This window comes from Notamacropus eugenii, chromosome 5 (genome assembly GCF_028372415.1).
Source record: "Notamacropus eugenii isolate mMacEug1 chromosome 5, mMacEug1.pri_v2, whole genome shotgun sequence".
Lineage (NCBI taxonomy): Eukaryota > Metazoa > Chordata > Mammalia > Diprotodontia > Macropodidae > Notamacropus > Notamacropus eugenii.
In genome coordinates, this window is record NC_092876.1 from 166,151,090 (window position 1) to 166,171,859 (window position 20,770).

At 38.9% G+C, this 20,770-nt stretch overlaps 1 protein-coding gene across 3 annotated transcripts in view; it reads right to left on the bottom strand.

The window, feature by feature from the left end:
• Positions 1–20,770, bottom strand: part of FAT3 (FAT atypical cadherin 3) — a 765,373-nt gene that overhangs the window by 94,684 nt on the left and 649,919 nt on the right. For all 3 annotated transcript variants that reach the window (XM_072611401.1, XM_072611402.1, XM_072611400.1), the window contains 4 exons: positions 14,918–18,991; positions 10,341–10,537; positions 8,511–8,664; positions 3,389–3,622 (listed from right to left, as the gene is read on the bottom strand). In XM_072611401.1, coding sequence (XP_072467502.1) covers positions 3,389–3,622; positions 8,511–8,664; positions 10,341–10,537; positions 14,918–18,991 — 4,659 coding nt within the window. The remainder of the gene's footprint in view (positions 1–3,388; positions 3,623–8,510; positions 8,665–10,340; positions 10,538–14,917; positions 18,992–20,770) is intronic.

Consider the following 20,770-nt stretch of genomic DNA (forward strand, 5'->3'; position numbering starts at 1 on the left):
TGAAGATGTTTCCATTTTACAGGAAAATTGAGAGTGTGTTAAAACTAGGACAAGTGGCACCTTCTTGTGCAGAACTCATAAAATTCATGGCACACTCATCTTTTTTTTGTTTCATTCTTGACCCATACTGCTCATCCTTTTATTACTGTAGGTTCACCTCTGGACAAAGGCTCTCAGGGTAACTAGCACCTGCGTGTTACTCAAGAGCAGGGAGATGTTGTGAAATCATAAAGAATAGGTCACTTGGGTTTAGCGAGACATTCATTATTCCAGCCCCAAGCATCAGAGGGTTCCTGTTTACAGGTTAGCACATTCTTGCCTGTGTTTGATGGTGAAGCCACATCTTATACAGAAGAAAGTGTGCTGTGCTGGAGTCTGGGAATCTGAGTTCAAACCCTGCCTATGACACAAGGACATCTACACATGATCTTGAACAACTCACTTAACCTCCTTTTGCCTCACTTTCCTCAATTGTAAAAGGAAGTGGGTGGACTAATGGTTTCTGAGGTTCCAGGCAGGTCTAATTGTAGGATCCTTTGAACTAATGCCGCCTTCAAGTGCAGAACATCTAACCAAACCAGGCAACCAATGTTCACCGAGTTCATATATCCTTTGTCACGTTGGCCAATCTACTTATCATTAGTGGATGAGGTTCCATCTACCTTCAAACGGAATTCTCCACTTAGTGATGCAGAAACCTCTAGACTCTGCTCATTCTCATCCAACCCCATTACTAAAGATCAATCAACTATTACATCTTGTGCATGAGTTGGCTTTCCTTTCACCCTAATGGGCTCCTCAGAGAAGCATTTAAGCAGCTTAAGAATTGGGGGTAAGAGGACCCCAGAGGCCACTTAGTCTAATTTATAACTGGTCAAGAATCCCTTAAGCAACACCTTCCACAAATGTCCATCTAGAGCTCACTGGAATACTTTTAGTACCTAATACATACATGGGCTACCCATTAGGGGTAGCTACGTGGTACAATGGATGGAGAGCTGGACATGCAGTTATGAACATCTGAGTTTAAATTTGGCCTCACAAGCACTTACTAGCTGTGTCATCCTGGGCAAGTTGCTACACCTCTGTTTGCCTCAGTTTCCTCATTTGTAAAATGAGGATCATAATAGCCCCTATCTCCCAGGGCTGTTCTGACAGTCAAATGAGATAACTACAAAGTGCTTAGTATAATGGCTGGCACGTAGTAAGCACTATATAACGGTCAGCTTTTGTTGTTGTTTTTTACCTGAAGACAGTTTTACTTCTACTTGGTGAAGTTTTCTCTAAGTCAAAGCTAAATTTCTATTACTAGAAACTTCTACCTCTTGCTCCCAGTTTTGTCCAGTGGGGCCAAGGAAACACACCTAAGCCCTTTATTGTCTTAGTTGCCTATTTGTACCACTTTTCATGTATCCAGAATGAGCTACCCAGATCTCTGAAGGTGGAAATTTCTCTTTTCTTCATTATTTTTATATTACCTTCACCAAAACCTTTCTTTAATTAAGCGAACTATTGAGAGACAAGCCAATAGAAGTGAGAGTCAGGAAGACCTGGGATCAGCTCCTACCTCAGAAATTTATTAGCTGATCAGCAATGCAAGGGTCTAAGACAACTCCAAAAGGCTCATGATGGAAAATGCGGTCCACATTCAGAGAAAGAACTATGGAGTCTGAATGCAGATGGAAGCAGATTACTTGCTCCCTCTCCTTTTTTTTGTTTTGTTTGATTATTTCTTTCTTGTGGTTCTTCTCATTCGTTCTAATTCTTCTTTACAACATGACTAATGGGAAAATATGTTTAATATGAATGCATATGCAGAGCCTATATCAGATTGCACACCATCTCGGGGAAAGAGGAGGGGGAAAAATTTAACACGCAAAAGCTTGTGGAACTCAATATTGGAAACTAAAAATAAATAAATAATTTTTAAAAAATTTACTAGCTGAGTGACTGTGGACAGGTCATCTGATCTCTTTGGGCCTCAGTTTCTGCATCTGTGGAATGAGGGAGATGGACTCAATGATCTCAAAGGTCCCTTCCAACTTCAAATCTATAATCTATGGGGGGCAGCTAAGTGGCACAGTGGATAGAACTTTGGATTTGGAGTCAGGAAGACCTGAGTTCAAATCTGGCTTCAGACGCTTAACCAGCTGTGTAACCCTCTGGCAAGTCACTTCATTCTAAGTACCCAAGGACACCTTCTAGGATGCTAAATTGCAGAGGTCAGGCTCATATGCACAGATTAAGTGGAGTTTACTTAATAGGCATTTCCTGTAGTAATGAAGTCACAGGTCCTCCCTACCCCAAGATACTACATACACATTACTGAATAAGCCATATAATATAAAAGACCTTTTTAACCTTTCAAAATCAAATGTGGCAACTGAGATTGCAGCTGCAGTTTTAGACACAATCAACTAAGAGGAAATTTCTAGAAGTCTTGGACTTTAAATCTGCTTACAATTATTTATTCTATGTTTACTCTTCCATGAGTCCAATAAATTTCCTTTCAATCCAGAGTTAGAGCAATAAGACATTGAATTACATAAATGTCTATTTAGCACATCAGACACACCCCCCATTTTCTTGCAATCCTTTGATTTGCAGCTCTTAAAACACAGAACCAAAAGGGTGTCTATATGCCCTTTCATATCTATATTTCATCATGCAGTCACCCCAATAACTTATGCATCCTCAGAAGGATTACCTAGCAATTAACTTACATCTTTCAGAGTGCACCATCTCATTATGTAAAGTGGGCTTTAATACAAACTTTATTGTTAAACTTTCAATCCTAATTCTCCCCCTATTCCCCTATAATGTCCCTTCATATGTGACCAAAATGCTTTGGAAAATGGCTATCAGAGAGATAGCACTGGGTCAACAACGCATTTAGAAATTGGTCTTTCCATGAAAGGGCGGCACAATAAATTGTGACTGTCATTTCTCAACTGTGGCATGTGATGGAATTCTTTATCGAAATGGAAATGAATTTTCCCTTCTGCACAATGAATTTTAACTACATTCAAGAGACATAGAAAAAGAGGGAAATGGTTACCTTTATTTAGAAAAACGAACAAACAAAAAACCACACACACACACACACACACACACACACACACACACAAACTTTGTTGGAGGGTGAAGAAACTCATAACGTATTTCTTTTAAAGTACATACCAGAAAGATTGAGCAGAGAAGGAAACTTGGGGAGTTATAATATACATATGAAGCACATATGTTGAAAGGAGAATTTGGGTCTTTACATGTATAAGTTCTGACAGGAATGTGTCTATTAAGGTTCATACATGGAAAAGGAATGGTAACCCAACCAAGAAGATGAGGTATACAAAGGGATTATCAGGATGTGTCTGTGCTCTTGGCTTACCTAAGTCAGGATCCGTGGCTTGCACTCTTGTTAATAAGGCTTTGGTGGCTGTATTCTCATAGATACAAGCATTGTAATGGTCAGTTGAAAATATGGGGGGATTATCATTAACATCTTCCAAAATCAGGCGGATATCTGACTGGCAGAACCTGCCACCCCCATCTGTTGCCCTGGCAATCAGATTGTACGCAGGAACTTTTTCTCGATCTAAAAGGGCCAGAGTTTTTAACTCACCTGAGGAAAAAGAACAGACAATAAATAAAAATAAAAAGTAATAAATAGCATGAACATCACAACAATTCAATTTTTTAAAAAAATTTCCAAAGATACGGACCCACCAATGCTGAGTATATCATTCAATCAATCAAAAGGTATTCATTAAGTATTTATTATGTTCTAGGTACTGGGCTAAGGTCTGAGAATACAAAGAAAGACAAAAAAAAGTCTGTGTCCTTAAGGAGTTCGCCTTAGGAAAACAACATGTACATATAAATAGATATATTGAAGATTCATAAAGGTCAAAAGGAAGGGAACCCTTGAGTAGGGTTTCTCATCTTGGGGTGTAAGAACTGCTTTTTCTTAATATTTTGAAAACTATTTCAAGATATAATTGTTTGTATTTGTAATCCCATGTATTTTATTTTGTGTATTTAAAAAAAAACAGTATTTTGAGGAGTCCATAGGTTTCACCAGACTGACAAAAGCAGTCCACAGAGACCAAAAAAGCGTTTGAGAATCCTGCTTCAGAGGGACAGGTGTTAACAGTTTGGGAGGGAGGCACAAGAGAACAGTCTCCATTTGACTTCTCTTTTACCAGCCAGGAAAGCACTAGGGACTCCTGAAATACAGCAAACACATCTGCATGTCCTTCAAAGGCATGTAACTAAACCCACACATGACCAAAAGCAGAGCATCTGGGATTGTTTCCTTTGGCAACTTGGGGGAACATAAGGCATCTTTAGGTTCCTCAGCACCATGGTCTGGCTGCAAACACAACAAAGCAATATAAGCAGCATGGTTCACTATTGAAAACCTGGCACCACATCCATCCTGGGGATCTACAAGAGTTCTAGATCTCCGGGTACAACCTTTCTGTCCCTTAGCACAGTACCTGGAACATTAGAAACCATAGTAAATTGATAAAATAATAATAAATCAGTCTTATTTTCCTTTTGTTTCTTTCTTCCTTTCTCTCTCTCACTCCCTCTTTCCCATTCTTTCCTTCCTTCCTTCCTTCCTTCCTTCCTTCCTCTCTCCCTTTCCTCCCTCGCTACCTCCAGAAAAATGGAAAGAGCTGAGGATGACATAAATTTAATTACTGTCATTAAGAGAGGAGATCCTATGAGATGAGAGAAGGTATTTTAAAAATATCACCAGATAGAGGGACTGGCATAGTGGAAGCCTTGAATAAAAACTAATGCATAGTGGTGACAATTTGTAGAAGGTGATTACAAAGGCTAGTAAATAATGTTTAGGTCTTACCATGGAGACAACTCAGAAATTTTACATTTTAGGCCAGTAGGCACCCAATCCCCTTTAAGGAGCTGGGTCCTATTATGGGCAAAGAAATATCGGCTCAAAAAAATCAGCTGTAATAGAAATTTGGAAAACTTAGCTCTTCTCCACAGGTCTTGTTAGGTTTTCATTAGATTTTGAGCTCCTTGAGAGCAAGAAATGTTTCTTGATGTTTCTTGAATCCCAAGCTTTTAGCACAGTGCCTGGTATATAGTAAGCACTTAATAAATGCTTGTTAACTTGAGTTAGGAGGCTAAGGTTGGAATCACATCTCTGACATCACATGCACTAGCTGCATGACTTGAGGACGAGTCATCTAACTTACTTACCTATGTTTGTTTCCTCATCTGTAAAATGGGGTTACATAAAAATATCGTTTGAGGAGGAAAGTGGTTTATGAATGTCGGTGACTGCAATAGGGGGCTGGTCTGGATCTATGATTTCAATGGTATTGAGAAATTTTCTTGAATAATGTATATCAATAACTCTGTAACTTAGAGTCTTAGGATATAAGTTCATGGAGAGTTAGCACAGTGCCCTGAGTTTAGTTAGCATGGAGCCTGGTCCATAGGAGGCACTTATTGGCTGACTGACACCTTCTCTAATACAGAGTAGATACTTACAAAATGCTTAATGATTCTGACCCAAACCCAGTGCTTGAAGTAAGGGGGTTAAATGACGTTTTCCTGTTCACACAACTGGCATGTGTCAGAGACAGGACCTCAACCCTACCTAGGTATTCCTGACTTCATGATCAGTCTTCTGTCTCTTAGGCTACACTACCTGTCTTTGTGAACTTATACACAGAAGTGAGGCATTATTTTCCATTAGCTCTGGCCCTCACAATGGACGTGTAACTTAGATTTCATAATCTTTCACTTTGTTAATTTTACCTAGTCATGAATATACTAAGGCCATGGTCTAAAAAGAAAGAAAGTCTAATGAAAATCAAATAGTAATAATAGTGAGAATAAGAAACTGGATATAAAAGAATTTCAATCCCACTATTCCCTGATATTTACTTTTTTGGGGGGCAGGGAATAGATGCTAAGAATTATTTGCTGAAGGGATTAAGGAAAACAATATACACTAAGACTACAACCCTATAAATGCAAATAACAGCAACCAAAGGGAAACTTAATGTTATATAATTATGAGAAAATTTGACTTTCTGAGAAGAGATGAGAAAATGTACCTTCCTCCCTTTTCTGTAGAGGTGGATGACTATGGGTGTGGAACACTGCTCAACTCACATAAGGTACTGGTTAGATCTGCTGAACTGTTTTTTTTTTTATCCCTCCTCTCTTCTGTTCTCTGTTATAAGGGATGGCTTTACCATGTAAGGGAAATGGGAGGAGATATGTTTGGAAATGAAGACTATATTAAAAGAAAGCACATCAATAAAATTAAAAATCTGATTAACTAAGGGTAATTATCTTCTTACAGTTTATTCAGGGGTAAAAAGTATAGTAATTGGAAATGCCTAATGAGGGGGTGGTAGTGATAAACATGGGAAATTAGTATAAGCTTTGTGGTCAAAAACAACTTTTGTGGTTAAGTAAACTACACAGCCATACCAATCAAACTACCAAAAAATTATTTTATGGAGCTAGAAAAAATAATATCAAAAATTCATCTGGAAGAACAAAAGGTCAGAATACCAAGGGAATCAATGAAAAGAAATGCTAGGGAAGGTGGCTTGGCCATACTACATCTTAAATTGTATTATAAAGCAGCTATCATCAAAACTACTTGTTACTGGCTAAGAAATAGAGGGATAGATCAGTAGAATAGGTTAAGTATACAAGATACAGTAGTCCATGATTATAGCAATCTACTGTTTGATAAACTCAAAGAGTCCAGCTTCTGGGATAAGAACTCACTGTACAAAAACTGCTGGTAAAACTGGAAAAAAGTATGGCAGAAACTGAGCATTGACCAATGTCTGACACCGTATACCAGAATAAAGTTCAAATGGGTACATGATCTAGGTATGAAGGCTGATACTATAAACAAATCAGGGGAGCAAGGAATACTTTATCTGTCAGATTTATGGAGAATGGAGGAATTTATGACCAAACAAGAGATAGAGAACATCATGAAATTCAAAATGGATAATTCTGATTACATTAAATTGAAAAATTTTTGTACAAAGTCAATGCAACTGGGATTAGGAGGGAAGCAGAAAATTAGGAAAGAAGTTTTACAACTAGTGTCTCTGATAAAGTCCTCATTTCTAAAAGAGAGAACTGTGTCAAATTTACAAGAATACAAGTCATTCTCCAATTGATAAATGGTCAAAGGATATGAATAGGCAGTTTTCAAAGGAAGAAATTAAGGCTATTAATAGTCTTATGAAAAAATGCTCTAAATCACTATTGATTAGAGAGATAAAAATCAAAACAACTCTGAGGTACCACATCACACCTATCAGATTAGCTAATGACAAAACAGGAAAATGATAAATGTTGGAGAAAATATGGGAAAGTTGGAACACTAATTCATTGCTGGTGAAGCTGTGAGCTGATCCAGCCATTCTGGAGAGTAATCTGGAACTATGGTCAAAGGGTTATAAAAATGTGCGTACACTTTGACCCAGAATTATTGCTTTTAGGGCTGTATTCCAAAGAGATCATCAAAATGGGAAAAGGACCCATGTGTACAGAAATATTTATAGCAGCTCTTTTTGTGTGGTGGCCAAGAACTAGAAATCAAGGGGATGCCCATCAATTGGGGAATGCTTGAACAAGTTATGGTATATGAATGTAATGGAATACTACTGTGCTATAAGAAATGATGAGGAGGATTTTGGGAAAACCTGGAAAGACTTATATGAAATGATGCTGCGTGAAGTGAGCAGAATCTGGAGAACATTGTGCACAGTAACAGCCACAGTGTATGAGGATTGATTTCGATAAACAGCCCTTCTCAGCAATGCAAGCATCTAAAACTGTTCTAAAGGACTCATGATGGAAAATGCCATCCACATCCAGAGAAAGAGCTATGGAGCTGGATTGCAGAGTGAAGCAGACTCCCTTTTATTTTGTTTTCTTTCTCATGGTTTCACCCATTCATTATAATTCTTCTATGCAACATGACTAATGTGAGAATGTGTTTAATAGGAATGTACGTGTAGAGCCCATATTGTTTGGCATGCCGTCTTGGGGAAGGAGGGGGAGAAAATATAAAACTTATGGAAGTGAATGTTGAAAACTGAAAATAAATAAATTAAATATTAAAAAAATAAAGTAAACTATACAGGATCCACTTCTCTGGTAGCACGGGGTAAAATTGCAATGTAGGCAAAACTATTAAAATGAGAACCTTTCTTAAATTCATACAAACCCTCTAAGTAGGACGTGAGGACATGTATGCAAAGCAACTCATAAATAAGAAATGCAGCATCAGTGTAATCTATTACGAAGTTTAAACACATACATCAGATCCTATTAGAGTACAATGAGAGACTAATGTAATTTCCAAGACTGGTCAGTCACCTACTAGTGATTTTATCATCTGAAAAGCACACCACAGCTAGGGGGATAAGATTCAGTCATGTTGTAGGGATCAAAACTGTCATTTCACCAAAGACTAAACAAAGCCTTACCACTTTCTGGATCTAAGAAAAATTTGTTGTTTCCAGAGCCGTAGAGTGAGTATCTAACATCTCCATTGGGCCCAATGTCAGCATCCTTGGCACTGATCTTAAGGATGATTTTATTTGATGGAATGTCTTCTGGAAACAAAGCTGTGTATGCAACCTAGAAAGAGGAGAAGAAAAATGTTTTTAAGTATTTGTAAATTTAGGATAGTGTAGATTTAAAAAAATAGTAAAAAACAAAACAAAGCAGATGCAGATAATTTAATTTGTTTCCCCAATGAAATAGTCAAAAGGATGCCACAAATGAATTCTAAGCTGTAGGACACCAGAATTATAACGATTACGTTTTATATATATATATATATACACACGTATATAAACAAAGAAGTGTGTATATCTCCATCTAGATATACACACAAACAAAGAGAGACAGACAGATAGAGAGATATAAGAGAGAGGGGAGGGAGGGAAGTAGGAAGAGACAGAGAGCATATGTTAAGATTTACAAAGCCGCTTACATAAATTATCTCATTTGATCCCCATTATAACCCTGTATTATCGCTATTTTATAGATGCGAAAACTTAAGCTAAAAAAGAGCTTGAGTGGCCTGCCAGAGCCACCCAGTTAGCATGTGTCTGAGGGTGGCTTTATACCCAGGTTTTCCTGACTTCAGTCATGGTACTCTATCCACAGACCATGCTTCAGTTCTGTGCTGGGAAACAATATGGAAATGGTGATGTGATTTTGGGGAATCACAGAGAGTGTCTAGTATAAGGGGAATAAGATTTTGCATCTTGGATTTAAATGAGGCACCTGGAGCCCAGTGAGGGAAAGTGAATTATTTTCATGTTTTCCTAGCTAGTAGGTGGTAGAATTGTGACTAGATCCCAAGGCTCAAAGTCTATACTTCTGTGATATATTGGTTGATTAGGAATCCATTCAGGCCACTCATGCCCTTCCATATTGGATCACTTTATTCTAAAATCTATTAAGTGCCTAGCATGTGACAATCTTACTAAACCCAAGAAGGAACTGAGTTGGGTTATTGCATTCAGAGGACATTCACATTTTTCAAATCATTAGATGATCCGAAATCTTTGTGTGCAGGCCATATGAGTTAAATGATCTAATTAATGGCATTCAGTTTTAATTACCATTACTAATGGATACAAGCCCGTTAGCCTGACACCTAGTGTCAGTCAGGTTGTTATTGCTCAGTCATGCCCAACTCTTTGTGATCCCATGGGGTTTTCTTGGCAGAGTTTGCCATTTTCTTCTCCAGTGAATTAAGGCAAAGAGAAGTTAAATGACTCACCTAGGGTCACACAGCAAGTAAGTGGCTGGGGCTGAATTTGAACCCCAGTCTTTTTGACTGCAGACCCAGTACTTCATCCACTGAGCCATTTATTTGCCTGTCAGTCAGATATACATGAACAATTAGACTGATGAACAGGTAATTAAGCCTCACTCTTCTTTCTCTTTACATGCGTTAAGTAGGATTTTGTTTTGTTTTTTTTTGTAAAAATCTCAAAGGATCTCAATTTGAGATAAGGCAGGCCATGTTTAGTGTCAGGGCTACACTTTGGATGTCGCCACTCTATTACTGCTGCTGCTGCTGTTTCTATCATGACTACTACTCCCCAGTATTTATGAAATGTTTTAAGGATTGCAAAGCACTCTATGAACGTTATCTTACTTTATGCTTGAAGCAAGCCTGGGAAATAGGCACTATTGTTCCCTACAGGAAAGAAATGAAATGGAAATCCCTTAAAACTCAACAACAAGAAAACACTAATTAATGAGAAAAAAGGATGAGAATCCTCCAACTGACTGACCTGGTCACACACTGGACTGTTGTCATTCACGTCAGTGACAGTGACTTCCACCATAGCCTGAGTGACAAAAAGCCCATCTGTGGCAGTGATGTTCAGGTAATAAACATCTTGTTCTTCTCGATCAAGCGGTCGCTTTACATAAACCTTCCATTCATTTTGCACCAGGCCCAGAGCAAATCTTCCTCTGGGATTCCCGCCTACAATCAGAGAAAGAATCAATCTCAAGTTTCTGGAAGAAAATGCCTTCTATACTAAAGCTACTGGGAAAAAAACAAGAAGCTGTTCTCACTTCTTTCGCAAACTCTACAGCCCAGGATACTAAAAAATGACAACCACTCAAAAAATCCTAAATTCATCTGCTTCTCTTGCAGCAAAGCCTGACATTTATATGCCCTGTGTGGAAACAAAGACAGTCATTTCCAGAGAAAATAAAATCCACTTAGAGGAGTTTGCGATGATCTCTTGTTTGGTTTCCCTGAAGGACGATCAAATTCAAACTGTGAACAATCAATAGTCTTCTCGGAACCATACGACCGACTGTCTTACCACTTAGTCTCGGGAGAGGATGTAATACACCATAGCTCTTGTTACTAAGACAATTTCATTACCTGTTGATTATGTAATCAAGGAATGGCAGTGAGTTCTATTAAGGAATCTGGTAATGAAGGTTTATCATATAGCTATGCTGTTCTCATGCAGGAATGGGGTCAGGCTTTTTTATTTTTTTTAAGTTTCCTTGACACACAAAGATATATTAATATTTAAAAAGCCTTAATAAAAGGATGATTGAAGGAGTCATTCAGAGAAAAGTGCTTTAAATAGTAGGTGCTTAATAAATGTTTATTAACTGAGCATAGTTAGATCAAATTTATTAATGAGTAAAAACTAAGAAAAGAGCAGAAAGATGCTGCAGAATGGCTTTCTGCTTGCACTGGAATATGCTGAAGCTGACCTGGCAATAATACGGCTCCACATCATTTAACATTGTGATGATGAAAGTACAAAAAGAACAGCAGAAAAAAAGAAAATGGAACAAGGGACCTAACTTCCCATCCCCTAGGATGACAATGTGGAATTAAAACAGACAAAGAAGTTGGGTATCATTTTTGGTTAACAGTCTGTCCATGTTACTTACCTGCTCAAAAAGCTTCAATGGCTCCCTACTATCTTTTGGACAAAATGAAGACTCTTCTGGTATTTAAAGCCTTTCTCCGTATGGTTCCAGAGCATCTTTATAGGTTGATTTTATATTACTTGCATTCATGTACTCTATGTTCCAGCCAAACATAAGATACTCCCCCCATATTTCGTTCCCTCCATACTTCTGCATCGTGGAATCCTCTGCTATTATTTTAAAGGCTCAGATCCAATGTCACCTCCTCCTATGAGAGGCCTTTCCTGATTCCCCTCAAAGTCTGTAGTGCTTCCTTTCACCCCTGGAATTACTATGTACTTATTTTTCTGCAAATTATCTACATTTACTTCCCTATATATGTGTTACTGCTCCCCAGGAGTGTAGGCTTAAGGACAGGAACTGTTCTCAGTTTTGGCTTTGTACCCTCTCAACACCCACCACAGTGCTTGGCACGGAGCAGGTGCTTAATCAATGCCTGTTAAGTTGAATTAAGTTAACATCTGCTAAGGATTTTGACCTCACTGAAAAAGAGGAGAGACCTCACCTTTTCCTCAAGGGATCTTAAAGACAGAAAGCCATAGAACACATTCTTATCTAGCAGAACACCTGAGGGAGGGAGAGTGAAAGTCCAGAAAGGGAGGTCTAATTTGTGACCTTGAAGGATATTTATGTGATGGGTCAAACTGGTGTTCCCCTGGTGAGGGAGACAGAGAATACCTTTAACTGCTCAGGGAAACTTGACAAAAGGTGAGGGCCCCACGTTCCTCTGGGGAATATCAGGATGGGATCTGCTAAAATCTAATTATGCTTTCAATGATTATTTTGACACATGCAAATTTAACCTGTTCTACTGCGTTAAACTGTTTCTGTACAGGCTGCAACTGTTCTTTTGCTATAGAAAATGATTAACAATCTTTTGTTAATCTGGAGCATTATGGCCAAGTTGTCTGCAACCAAATGCTATGTAAGAAGAAAAACTAAAATCTAATTAACGTCAGTTGGTGGTTGGCATCTGCCAATAATAATTGTTGCTTTAAGCTACTGTGTGCTCTCCACTTAAGTAGAGTTGTTGGGATAGTGTACGGGCCCTTTAAATCACTGGGATTTCAAGGAAAGTGCATAAATAATTAGAAAGGCACATTTAAACTTCAGTCTTCCTAATAAGAAAGAGTTCCTCAGAATGTCTACAAGGTTTCTATAATAAGAGTGAAACATATAAATCAAAGATGATTCACGTCTCTTCTCTTCCTTCCCATTATCCTTCATTCCTCTACTGCAGAAATGTACATCTTGCAGATGGAGGGCTGACAGTATGTGATAAAGTATAAAATGCATAATGAGATTTAAACAGAAAACAGTGTCAGGGAAAACAGTCTCATGAAGGCCAAAGGAAGGAAAATGCTGAAATGAAAGGTACCTCTTGCTAATGCTCATATGTATGCCCCACTGCAGCTCTTATTCAGTAGTGATTAATTAACTTTTCCACCAACATACTTAAGCAGATTCCATGTCCTAAGGGCAGTCTAATTAATTCCTTTTTCTCTCTGAATAATGCAGTTTTTCTAAAAGGAAGCCACCTGACTACAAGTATTGATGGATTCTTTAAAATCTTCTGTCACTTTTCCTAAGTTTTGCCTTTGAATGTCACAACATCAAAATATTGACCTGAAAACCCTCAAAACAATTTTTTTAGAAGGATTGTTCACCATTCATTAAGGTTCATTTTCCCTTGATAACTGTCCCTTTATTGGCTACTTCCATTTGCTAATCTAATAATGCTCCTACCAGGAAAGGTGGGTAGTACAATGGTTTTCAAAGTGTGGTCCAGGGACTCCAGGGTCCCTGAGAGCCTTTTAGGAGTTCTGTGAGATCAAAACTATTTTCATAACAATGCTAAGATGTTATTTGTCTATTTTAAATACTCCCTTTTCCAACTACCTATGTGTATCTGGATTTTTCCTCACATACTTTAACCAAAACAATCTATTGTGAATGCAGACGCAGATATAAGAATCCAGCTGCTTTCTATGCAGCCAGACATTAAAGAAATTTGCAAAAATATATAAAACAATGTCACTTTTCTCACTATTTCTTTTATTTTAGAAAATATGGTTTTCTTTTCATAAGAATTTTTTTTGCTATAATATAATGACTTGTTTTTAAACTGATAAATATTTTTTAAATGTATCAGATTTAATTTCTAATGTTGTAAATTTTGGTATTTATAATCCACAAAGACAAAAGCTATTTGGAGTCCTCAGTATTTTTTTTGGAGGTGGGAATGCAATCAGACTTGCTGGGCAAGGCTGGATTTGAACTCAGGTCCTCCTGAATCCAGGGCCAGTGCTCTATCTACTTCACCACCTAGCAGCCTCCCTCAATAATTTTTTAAGAGTGTAAAGGGGTCCTGATACCAAAAATTTTGAGAATTGCTGTTTTAATGGATAAAGTTCTTGATTGTAATCAAAAGGTCTGACTTTAAATCCTTCCTCTCTTACTAGTTGTGAAACTATGAGCAAGTCACTTACCGGAAGATTATTATCAGAAGCTTGTAAAGTGGGGATGTTTGTGTTACCTCTTTTTCACCTCTTTTTACAACTTATTCTCTTCCAGCTACTCTGTGAGCTGGTGATACTGGCCTCTTTGCTGTTAAGCAAAACACTCTTCTCTCTTGACTAAGGGTTTTTCACCAGCTGTCTCCCAGGCTCAGAACACTTTCCCCTCCTGTCTGCCTCCTGGCTTCCTTCAAGTCTCACCTAAAGTCCCATCTTCTACAAGTAGCCTTTCTTGGTCCTCCTTCATCTAAGTCCCCCATTGCAGGCCAAATATTCGTGTTTTTTTACTCTCAACAGAAAAGTTTCCTGGGATGGGACAATTCATTTTTCATTGGATTAGGAATGGTGAGAAAATTTAATAACAAACCACTATAAAAGTTTCTTCTCAAAAGACAGCACTTATTTTCTCCCGCTGAGAATTATTCTGTGATGGTTTGTTCTTCGTACCAAACCATTTGAACAGCACAATATATTACTCTGGTAAATTTGGGGGTGTATGAATATGTGTGTATGGATCTCAGTTTTCTCTCTTTAAACTATCCCTTTTCCTCTTTAAAACAAAACAAAAAAACACAACAAACTCACTCTAAGCAGGTGAGTTATCACCATAAAAATCTAGTGAGGAAAATAAAAAGGATATTTCGAAGACAGAGAATTTCAAGTGGTAGTAGCCTTTTTTAGAAAGCTAATCTCCCTCACCTATAAAATGTAAGTTTTTCCTGAGGACAGAGTCTGTTTTGTTGTTTTTTCATCTCCCCAGCACTCAGCATAGAGTTTCTGCACTTAGCAGGAATATAAGAAATGTTTAACTGAGTTTTTCCTTGTTTCTCCGCCCTCCCAACTCACTTTTCAGACAGCTACACAAGTGATGGAAACAGGGTACTGACCTGTAATATGATAGCTCACTTGTTGATTGATGTCAGATGTGTCTTCATCCCATGTGCTGAGGACTGCTACAACTTCACCTGGGGGGTCACTCTCCTTCACCTGCTCTCGGTACACCTCATGCCCAAAGATAGGTGCATTGTCATTTATATCTGTCACGGTGACAGAGACTAAGATTGTGGAAGAGAGAGAGAAGGCTTCTCCAAGGTCCGAGGCTACCACTGAGAAAGTGAAGGTGGGATCTCTCTCATGATCCAGGTCTTTCAAGGTGCTGATCCAGCCTGTGTTACTGTCAATACTGAACACTTCCATTACCTTCTCTGGATTGGAATCAGAGTGGAGGGCATAAGTGACCTGTCCATTGGCACCCCAATCTCTATCAACAGCCTTCACTTGAATGAGCCTGGTGCCCACAGGCATTCCCTCCATTATGATGGCTTCATAGCTTGTAGCATCAAAGAATGGTTTATTATCATTTAGATCTAGTACCTTGATCTCTATGTCAACAGTAAACACAATATCCACCTTGTCCAAGGGGATAGTGGCTGCAACCTTAAAGTGAAAAGCAGGGGTCGTTTCACGATCAAGTCGCTTGTCCAGTTTGATGGTGCCAGTGTCCTGCTCTATGATGAAGACCCCACCTTTATTATTTTCAGGCCGTTCACCATTAACTGTGCTAAATACAACATTCTGATTTGGCAAAATCCTGAGAGAGTCCACTGTGCTTCCAATGACGGTATCTTCTGGAATGGCGAATGAATACTGGGGCTGAGTAAAGGAGGGTAAGAGTATTTCAGGAGGCAAGACATGAATATAGACAGGAATGAGGGAGTGCTTTATGGGGATACCACCATCAACTGCTTTGACAAAAAATGACAAGACGGTGTTTTTCAATTGATGAAAATTACTCTTTGTGACCATCCAACCATTGTCAGGGTCAATTTCAAGAAGATCAGCTACTGAGACAGAGGCTTCACTATATAGTGAATAAGTAATCCTTGCATTCACTCCATCATCAGGATCAATGGCTTGAACCTGGGTTACCAAGTGACCTCTTCCAACATCAGCTCTGACACTAGCTCTGTATTCTACTGTCAAAAATTGGGGAGCATTATCATTTTCATCCACAACAATGACCCTCACAGTACAGAAAGTTGTTCTCCCTCCACCATCCAGGGCCCTCAAAAAAATGCTAATGTCCCCTTCCATTGGGCTTTCCCGATCCAGCCTTTCTGTTGTTATGACTTGTCCATTGTTGTCTATCAAGAATCGGTCCTTAGCAAAGTCATTGATAATAGCATAGCTGATTTGCCCATATGTTCCTGGATCCCCATCTGTTGCTCTGACATGAATTACCTTTGTTCCTGGAGCAGCATTCTCTCTCACTTCAGCAACATAGGTGCTTTGTGAAAAGGCTGGACTGTATAAGTTAGCACCAAGTATCCTGATATGCACCTGTGCCGTGCTGGTGAATAATCCATCAGAGACAGACACATTCAGACTATACAGAGGCTCCATTCTCTGTTTCCGATGGTTGGACAGGGTAATGACACCGCTCTTGCTATCCATTAGAAAACTTGTTCGGTCATTCCCAGATAAAATGCTATATTCTAACCGGTCAAAATCGGAGCTGTCGGCATCAGAAGCTTGGACACAGGTCACAAAATGGCCCCGTGGAGCTAATTCACTCACATAAGATTCATAAATCAGCTGGTTAAAAACTGGAGGGTTGTCATTCATATCGGTCACATAAATATTAACAAGTACCTCGCTGCTCATTGGTGGGAATCCATTATCTGTTGCCCTAACTTTCAAAGTGGACTGTTGTACTGATTCATGATCTAACATGCGAGCTGTCAAGATTAAGCCACTTGTACTGTCTATGTGAAAATAATCAGTACTATTATAGGTGTCCTGGACAATCTGATATTGTACAACTTGATTGTTTTCTGAATCTGCATCAGAGGCTACCACTTGCAAAACAGGTGTCCCAATGAGAGAGGCTTCAGACAAGGTTGCATTGTAGGTGGGTTGATCAAAAATGGGGGCATTATCATTTACATCATTAACTAGCAAGTCAACAGTGACCTCAGCCCTTGCACCAGTGAGAGCATCACTGGCTCTCACTGTCAATTTAAAAACAGGTGTAACTTCATAGTCCAGTGGGCTAATGACATTCAGAACTCCAGTGTCAAAGTCAATGTTAAACTGGTTGTAAGGATCCCCATCAACAATGATGTAAATGATTCCTTGTCCTTCTGGGCTGGTTGCATTGATGCTAAGGATGGGAGTATGCATTTCTACATCCTCATTGACAGAAGTCGTGTAAAAAGGCTTATCAAATACAGGCATCGCTTTGTTGACAATAGTGATGGGAAGCTCCACAGATGCAGACAATGCGGGCTTTCCTCCATCTTTGGCTAGGATGATAACTCCATACTCAATGTTAGATAAGTCAGAATTGAATGCTTCTTTTAAAAAAACACTCCCTGATTCTGGGTTAATTTCAAAGTGACCATAGTCCTCTTGGAGGGTGTAGGTCACTTCGCCATTGGCACCTTTGTCTCTATCAAGAGCAGTTACACGGTAGATCAGAGTCCCAGGTTCGGCATCAACCTGCACAGCTGCATAGTAAGGCAGCCCTACAAAAACTGGAGAGTTGTCATTGATATCTTCAATGTTTACTCTGACGACGACCCTGGCCACACGCAGGCGATCTAACTCACGACTGGCTTCTACCACCAACTCGTACAACTCTTGTTCTTCACGGTCAAAGGGGACGCCAGTTGTCTGGATGACCCCAGAGGTAGATTTTATTTTGAACTTGTTTCCTGGATTCAATATGCTATATATTAAAGGTTCATTAAGGCGATTTCCAATTGCATTGACGATGGCTACTTTGGTGATATTGGTATCATTCTCTGAGATGGAAGCAAAGTAAAAACTCTGAGTGAAGTGGAGACCACTGTCCATGGCTTCTTTTACCATGATGGTCACCATAGCAGTACCATAAAACTTACCATCTGACACTCTGACGATGAGCATATAATGATCTTTGGAAAGGCTGCTGTTTTTTACGGAGAGTACCCCACTACTGGAATCAATTAAAAAATGGTCCAAGCTGCCTTCCATCAGACTGTATGTTAGTTCAGCTGGTACTTCTGAGTCAGGATCTGTCGCTTGGACTTTCAGAATCTCCACCCCAATATAAGTGGGTAGCAGTAAGACTGTCTCAAACACTGCCTGAGTGAAAACTGGAGGGTTATCATTGACATCTGTCACCTCGATATTGACCTCGGCTGGGCTTTCCGCAGTCAGCTGGGGATTACCACTATCTCTCACATGAACGTGAAAATGGAAACGGGCAATGGTTTCATGATCCAAACTGGCGATTGTTCGGATGGCGCCTGTGCTAGAGTCTACAGTGAAAAATTTCTTGGCAGTGGACTCAACAATTTGATAAACTAGCAAAGCATTCTGATTACTATCAGCATCTGTGGCTCGAATCACCAATGGATTGTTACTTGAGCTACGGACGATGCTGTTTACTGGAGCAACCTCACTGAGGCTGCCTGAGTACTGAGAAAAAAGGAAAATGGGGGGATTGTCATTTTCATCAACAATCTGAATATTAACCGTGGCATTGGATGCCATCCCTGCCATATTGGTGGCTTGGATGGTGAGCTGATAAGATGAAACGCGTTCATAATCAAGGGCCTTTTGATTGGTTATCACACCAGAATATGGGTTTATGGTAAAGACTCCTTCAATGTTTCCATCTTTGACTTCATAAATTAGTGTAGATTGACTGATGGCAGAGATTAAAATGACTGAAGTCCCAATGTCAACATTTTCATTCACTTCTGCTTGGTATTCTTTCTGAGTGAACTTGGGGTGAGAATTATCTGACATGGTGACAGAGATACGAACAATAGCAGTGGCCGACATCGGTGGGGAGCCCTGATCAGTGACTTTTATGGACAAAACAAACTGTCCCATGGTTGTCATATCTGGTTCTTTGGATATAGTAATGATGCCCAAGATAGGCTCAATCTTAAATGTGTTTCCAGTATTCCCTAAAACATGGAAATTGGAAAAAAAAATACTGATTACACTTGTTTCAACAAACAGTTTTCTGAATATCATTTCCTTAAAAGATACCTTAGGGCAATAGAGCAAGTCAAATAAAGATTTTTGAACTCACTTGTTTTATCTTAATGAAAATGAGATACTTTTTTGATTATTTGTAATTTATGTGGAGTTTCCCAGACTGTAATTATCACTCTGGGATTAAACAAATAGGCTTTTGCATCATAAGCTAAAGAAATTGGTGCACTAGGCACATTTGAACTAAATAATATAATGAAGGAGCTGAAGGTAGGGCTTTTCTGTTAGGACTGATTAAGATTTTCTTTCCTCTTTATCCTACTGTACCAAGGCATAGTTCAGGTATAGAACACATATATGAAATAAAGAGAAAAATACCTTCATTTAAAATATGAATGTAGCATATGTTAATGAGTACTCACAGAACATCGTAAGGGTGACTTTTTTTTTACATTCCAAATGAAAACATTCTACAAAGTGAATCAGGCAGGTTTTTTTTCCCTGCCTAGACTTTCATGCATTTTCTCATGGATAAACCTTTCATTTGTGTAACTGGTTATGTTCAGGTTACTTGCACTGTCAAGAAATGACTTTAAGTCATAGCTTGTTACATAAATTGTAACTATCCCACCCAAAAATTAAATCAAGAAATGAGAGCATTGCTTTGACCTGTGGCGTTCCAAAACTACAAGTGCTGAAAGGATTTCTTGAGAATCATGAAAATGTGTACAATCTGAATTCAGTAATTAAAATTAGCATCTCTGTGTAGGAGAATTCATGGATCAGAGAAACCGGAGGCCACATTCTGACATATTTAGAATTGGAAAAGCCGTCAACAATTATTGTGAAAGTTCAGAGCTTTGAAACAAATACTGGTCTGAAATTTGGAAAGCAGACAGAGATTCAGATGAAAGAGAAAGCAACTACAGTACGGAAGATAAAACCTGAAGTGTGTAACGAAGTGGGGTAGGTGACATATATCTTCAAAAAGGTAGTTGGTGGGATGAAGAATCTCTAATCATGTGTTCTCCGCTCCCCACCCCCCAGCCGCTTCTTATCAGGCATCGTCCCATTTCTCTAACAACCCACTTGCTCACAGACCTAGATTCTTTTAATTAAAATTTACACTTCTTAGTAGTTTAAATAATTTTTATTCCTTCTGAGATAGTGCATGCTGAGAGACATATACTAAATGTCAGAACCATTAAGGCAGGTTCAAGACTACAGAGGGCAGATAACAAAACGGGTCTGGCTGTAAAAATACATAGCAAAGTCACTGAGTCTTCTAGATAGAGACTTATTGAGGAGAAAAAAGTTTTATTTTTCCAAATAAATGCACAACGACTAAAGCATTTATTGACATTTTATTCTGTCCACAGCTGGCAGTGTTCATCTTAGCTGTATGTCCAGGTGAGAGATCCTTACTTTCTATAGCAGAGAACATTTAGTATAAGGAAACCATTTGACTCAGGCCGTGAAAGTGCACTTTGGATCATCAGGCCTTCTACATGAGTGAGTTCTTATATTTCAATCCAAAACAAAGCTAGATTGTGACCTTTACTATACAAGGTCAAGGATACATGTCATATGGACACTTTCAAATATTCAGTTTGTTAACACTCTGGAATTTCCTCTACCTACATCTATGTGACTTATGGTCTTAGGGAGTAGCCCTGGGGGTACTGAGAGGTTAAGGTGACTTGCCCAGGATTATGCTATCAGTAAGTGACAGTCAGGATCTGAAACCA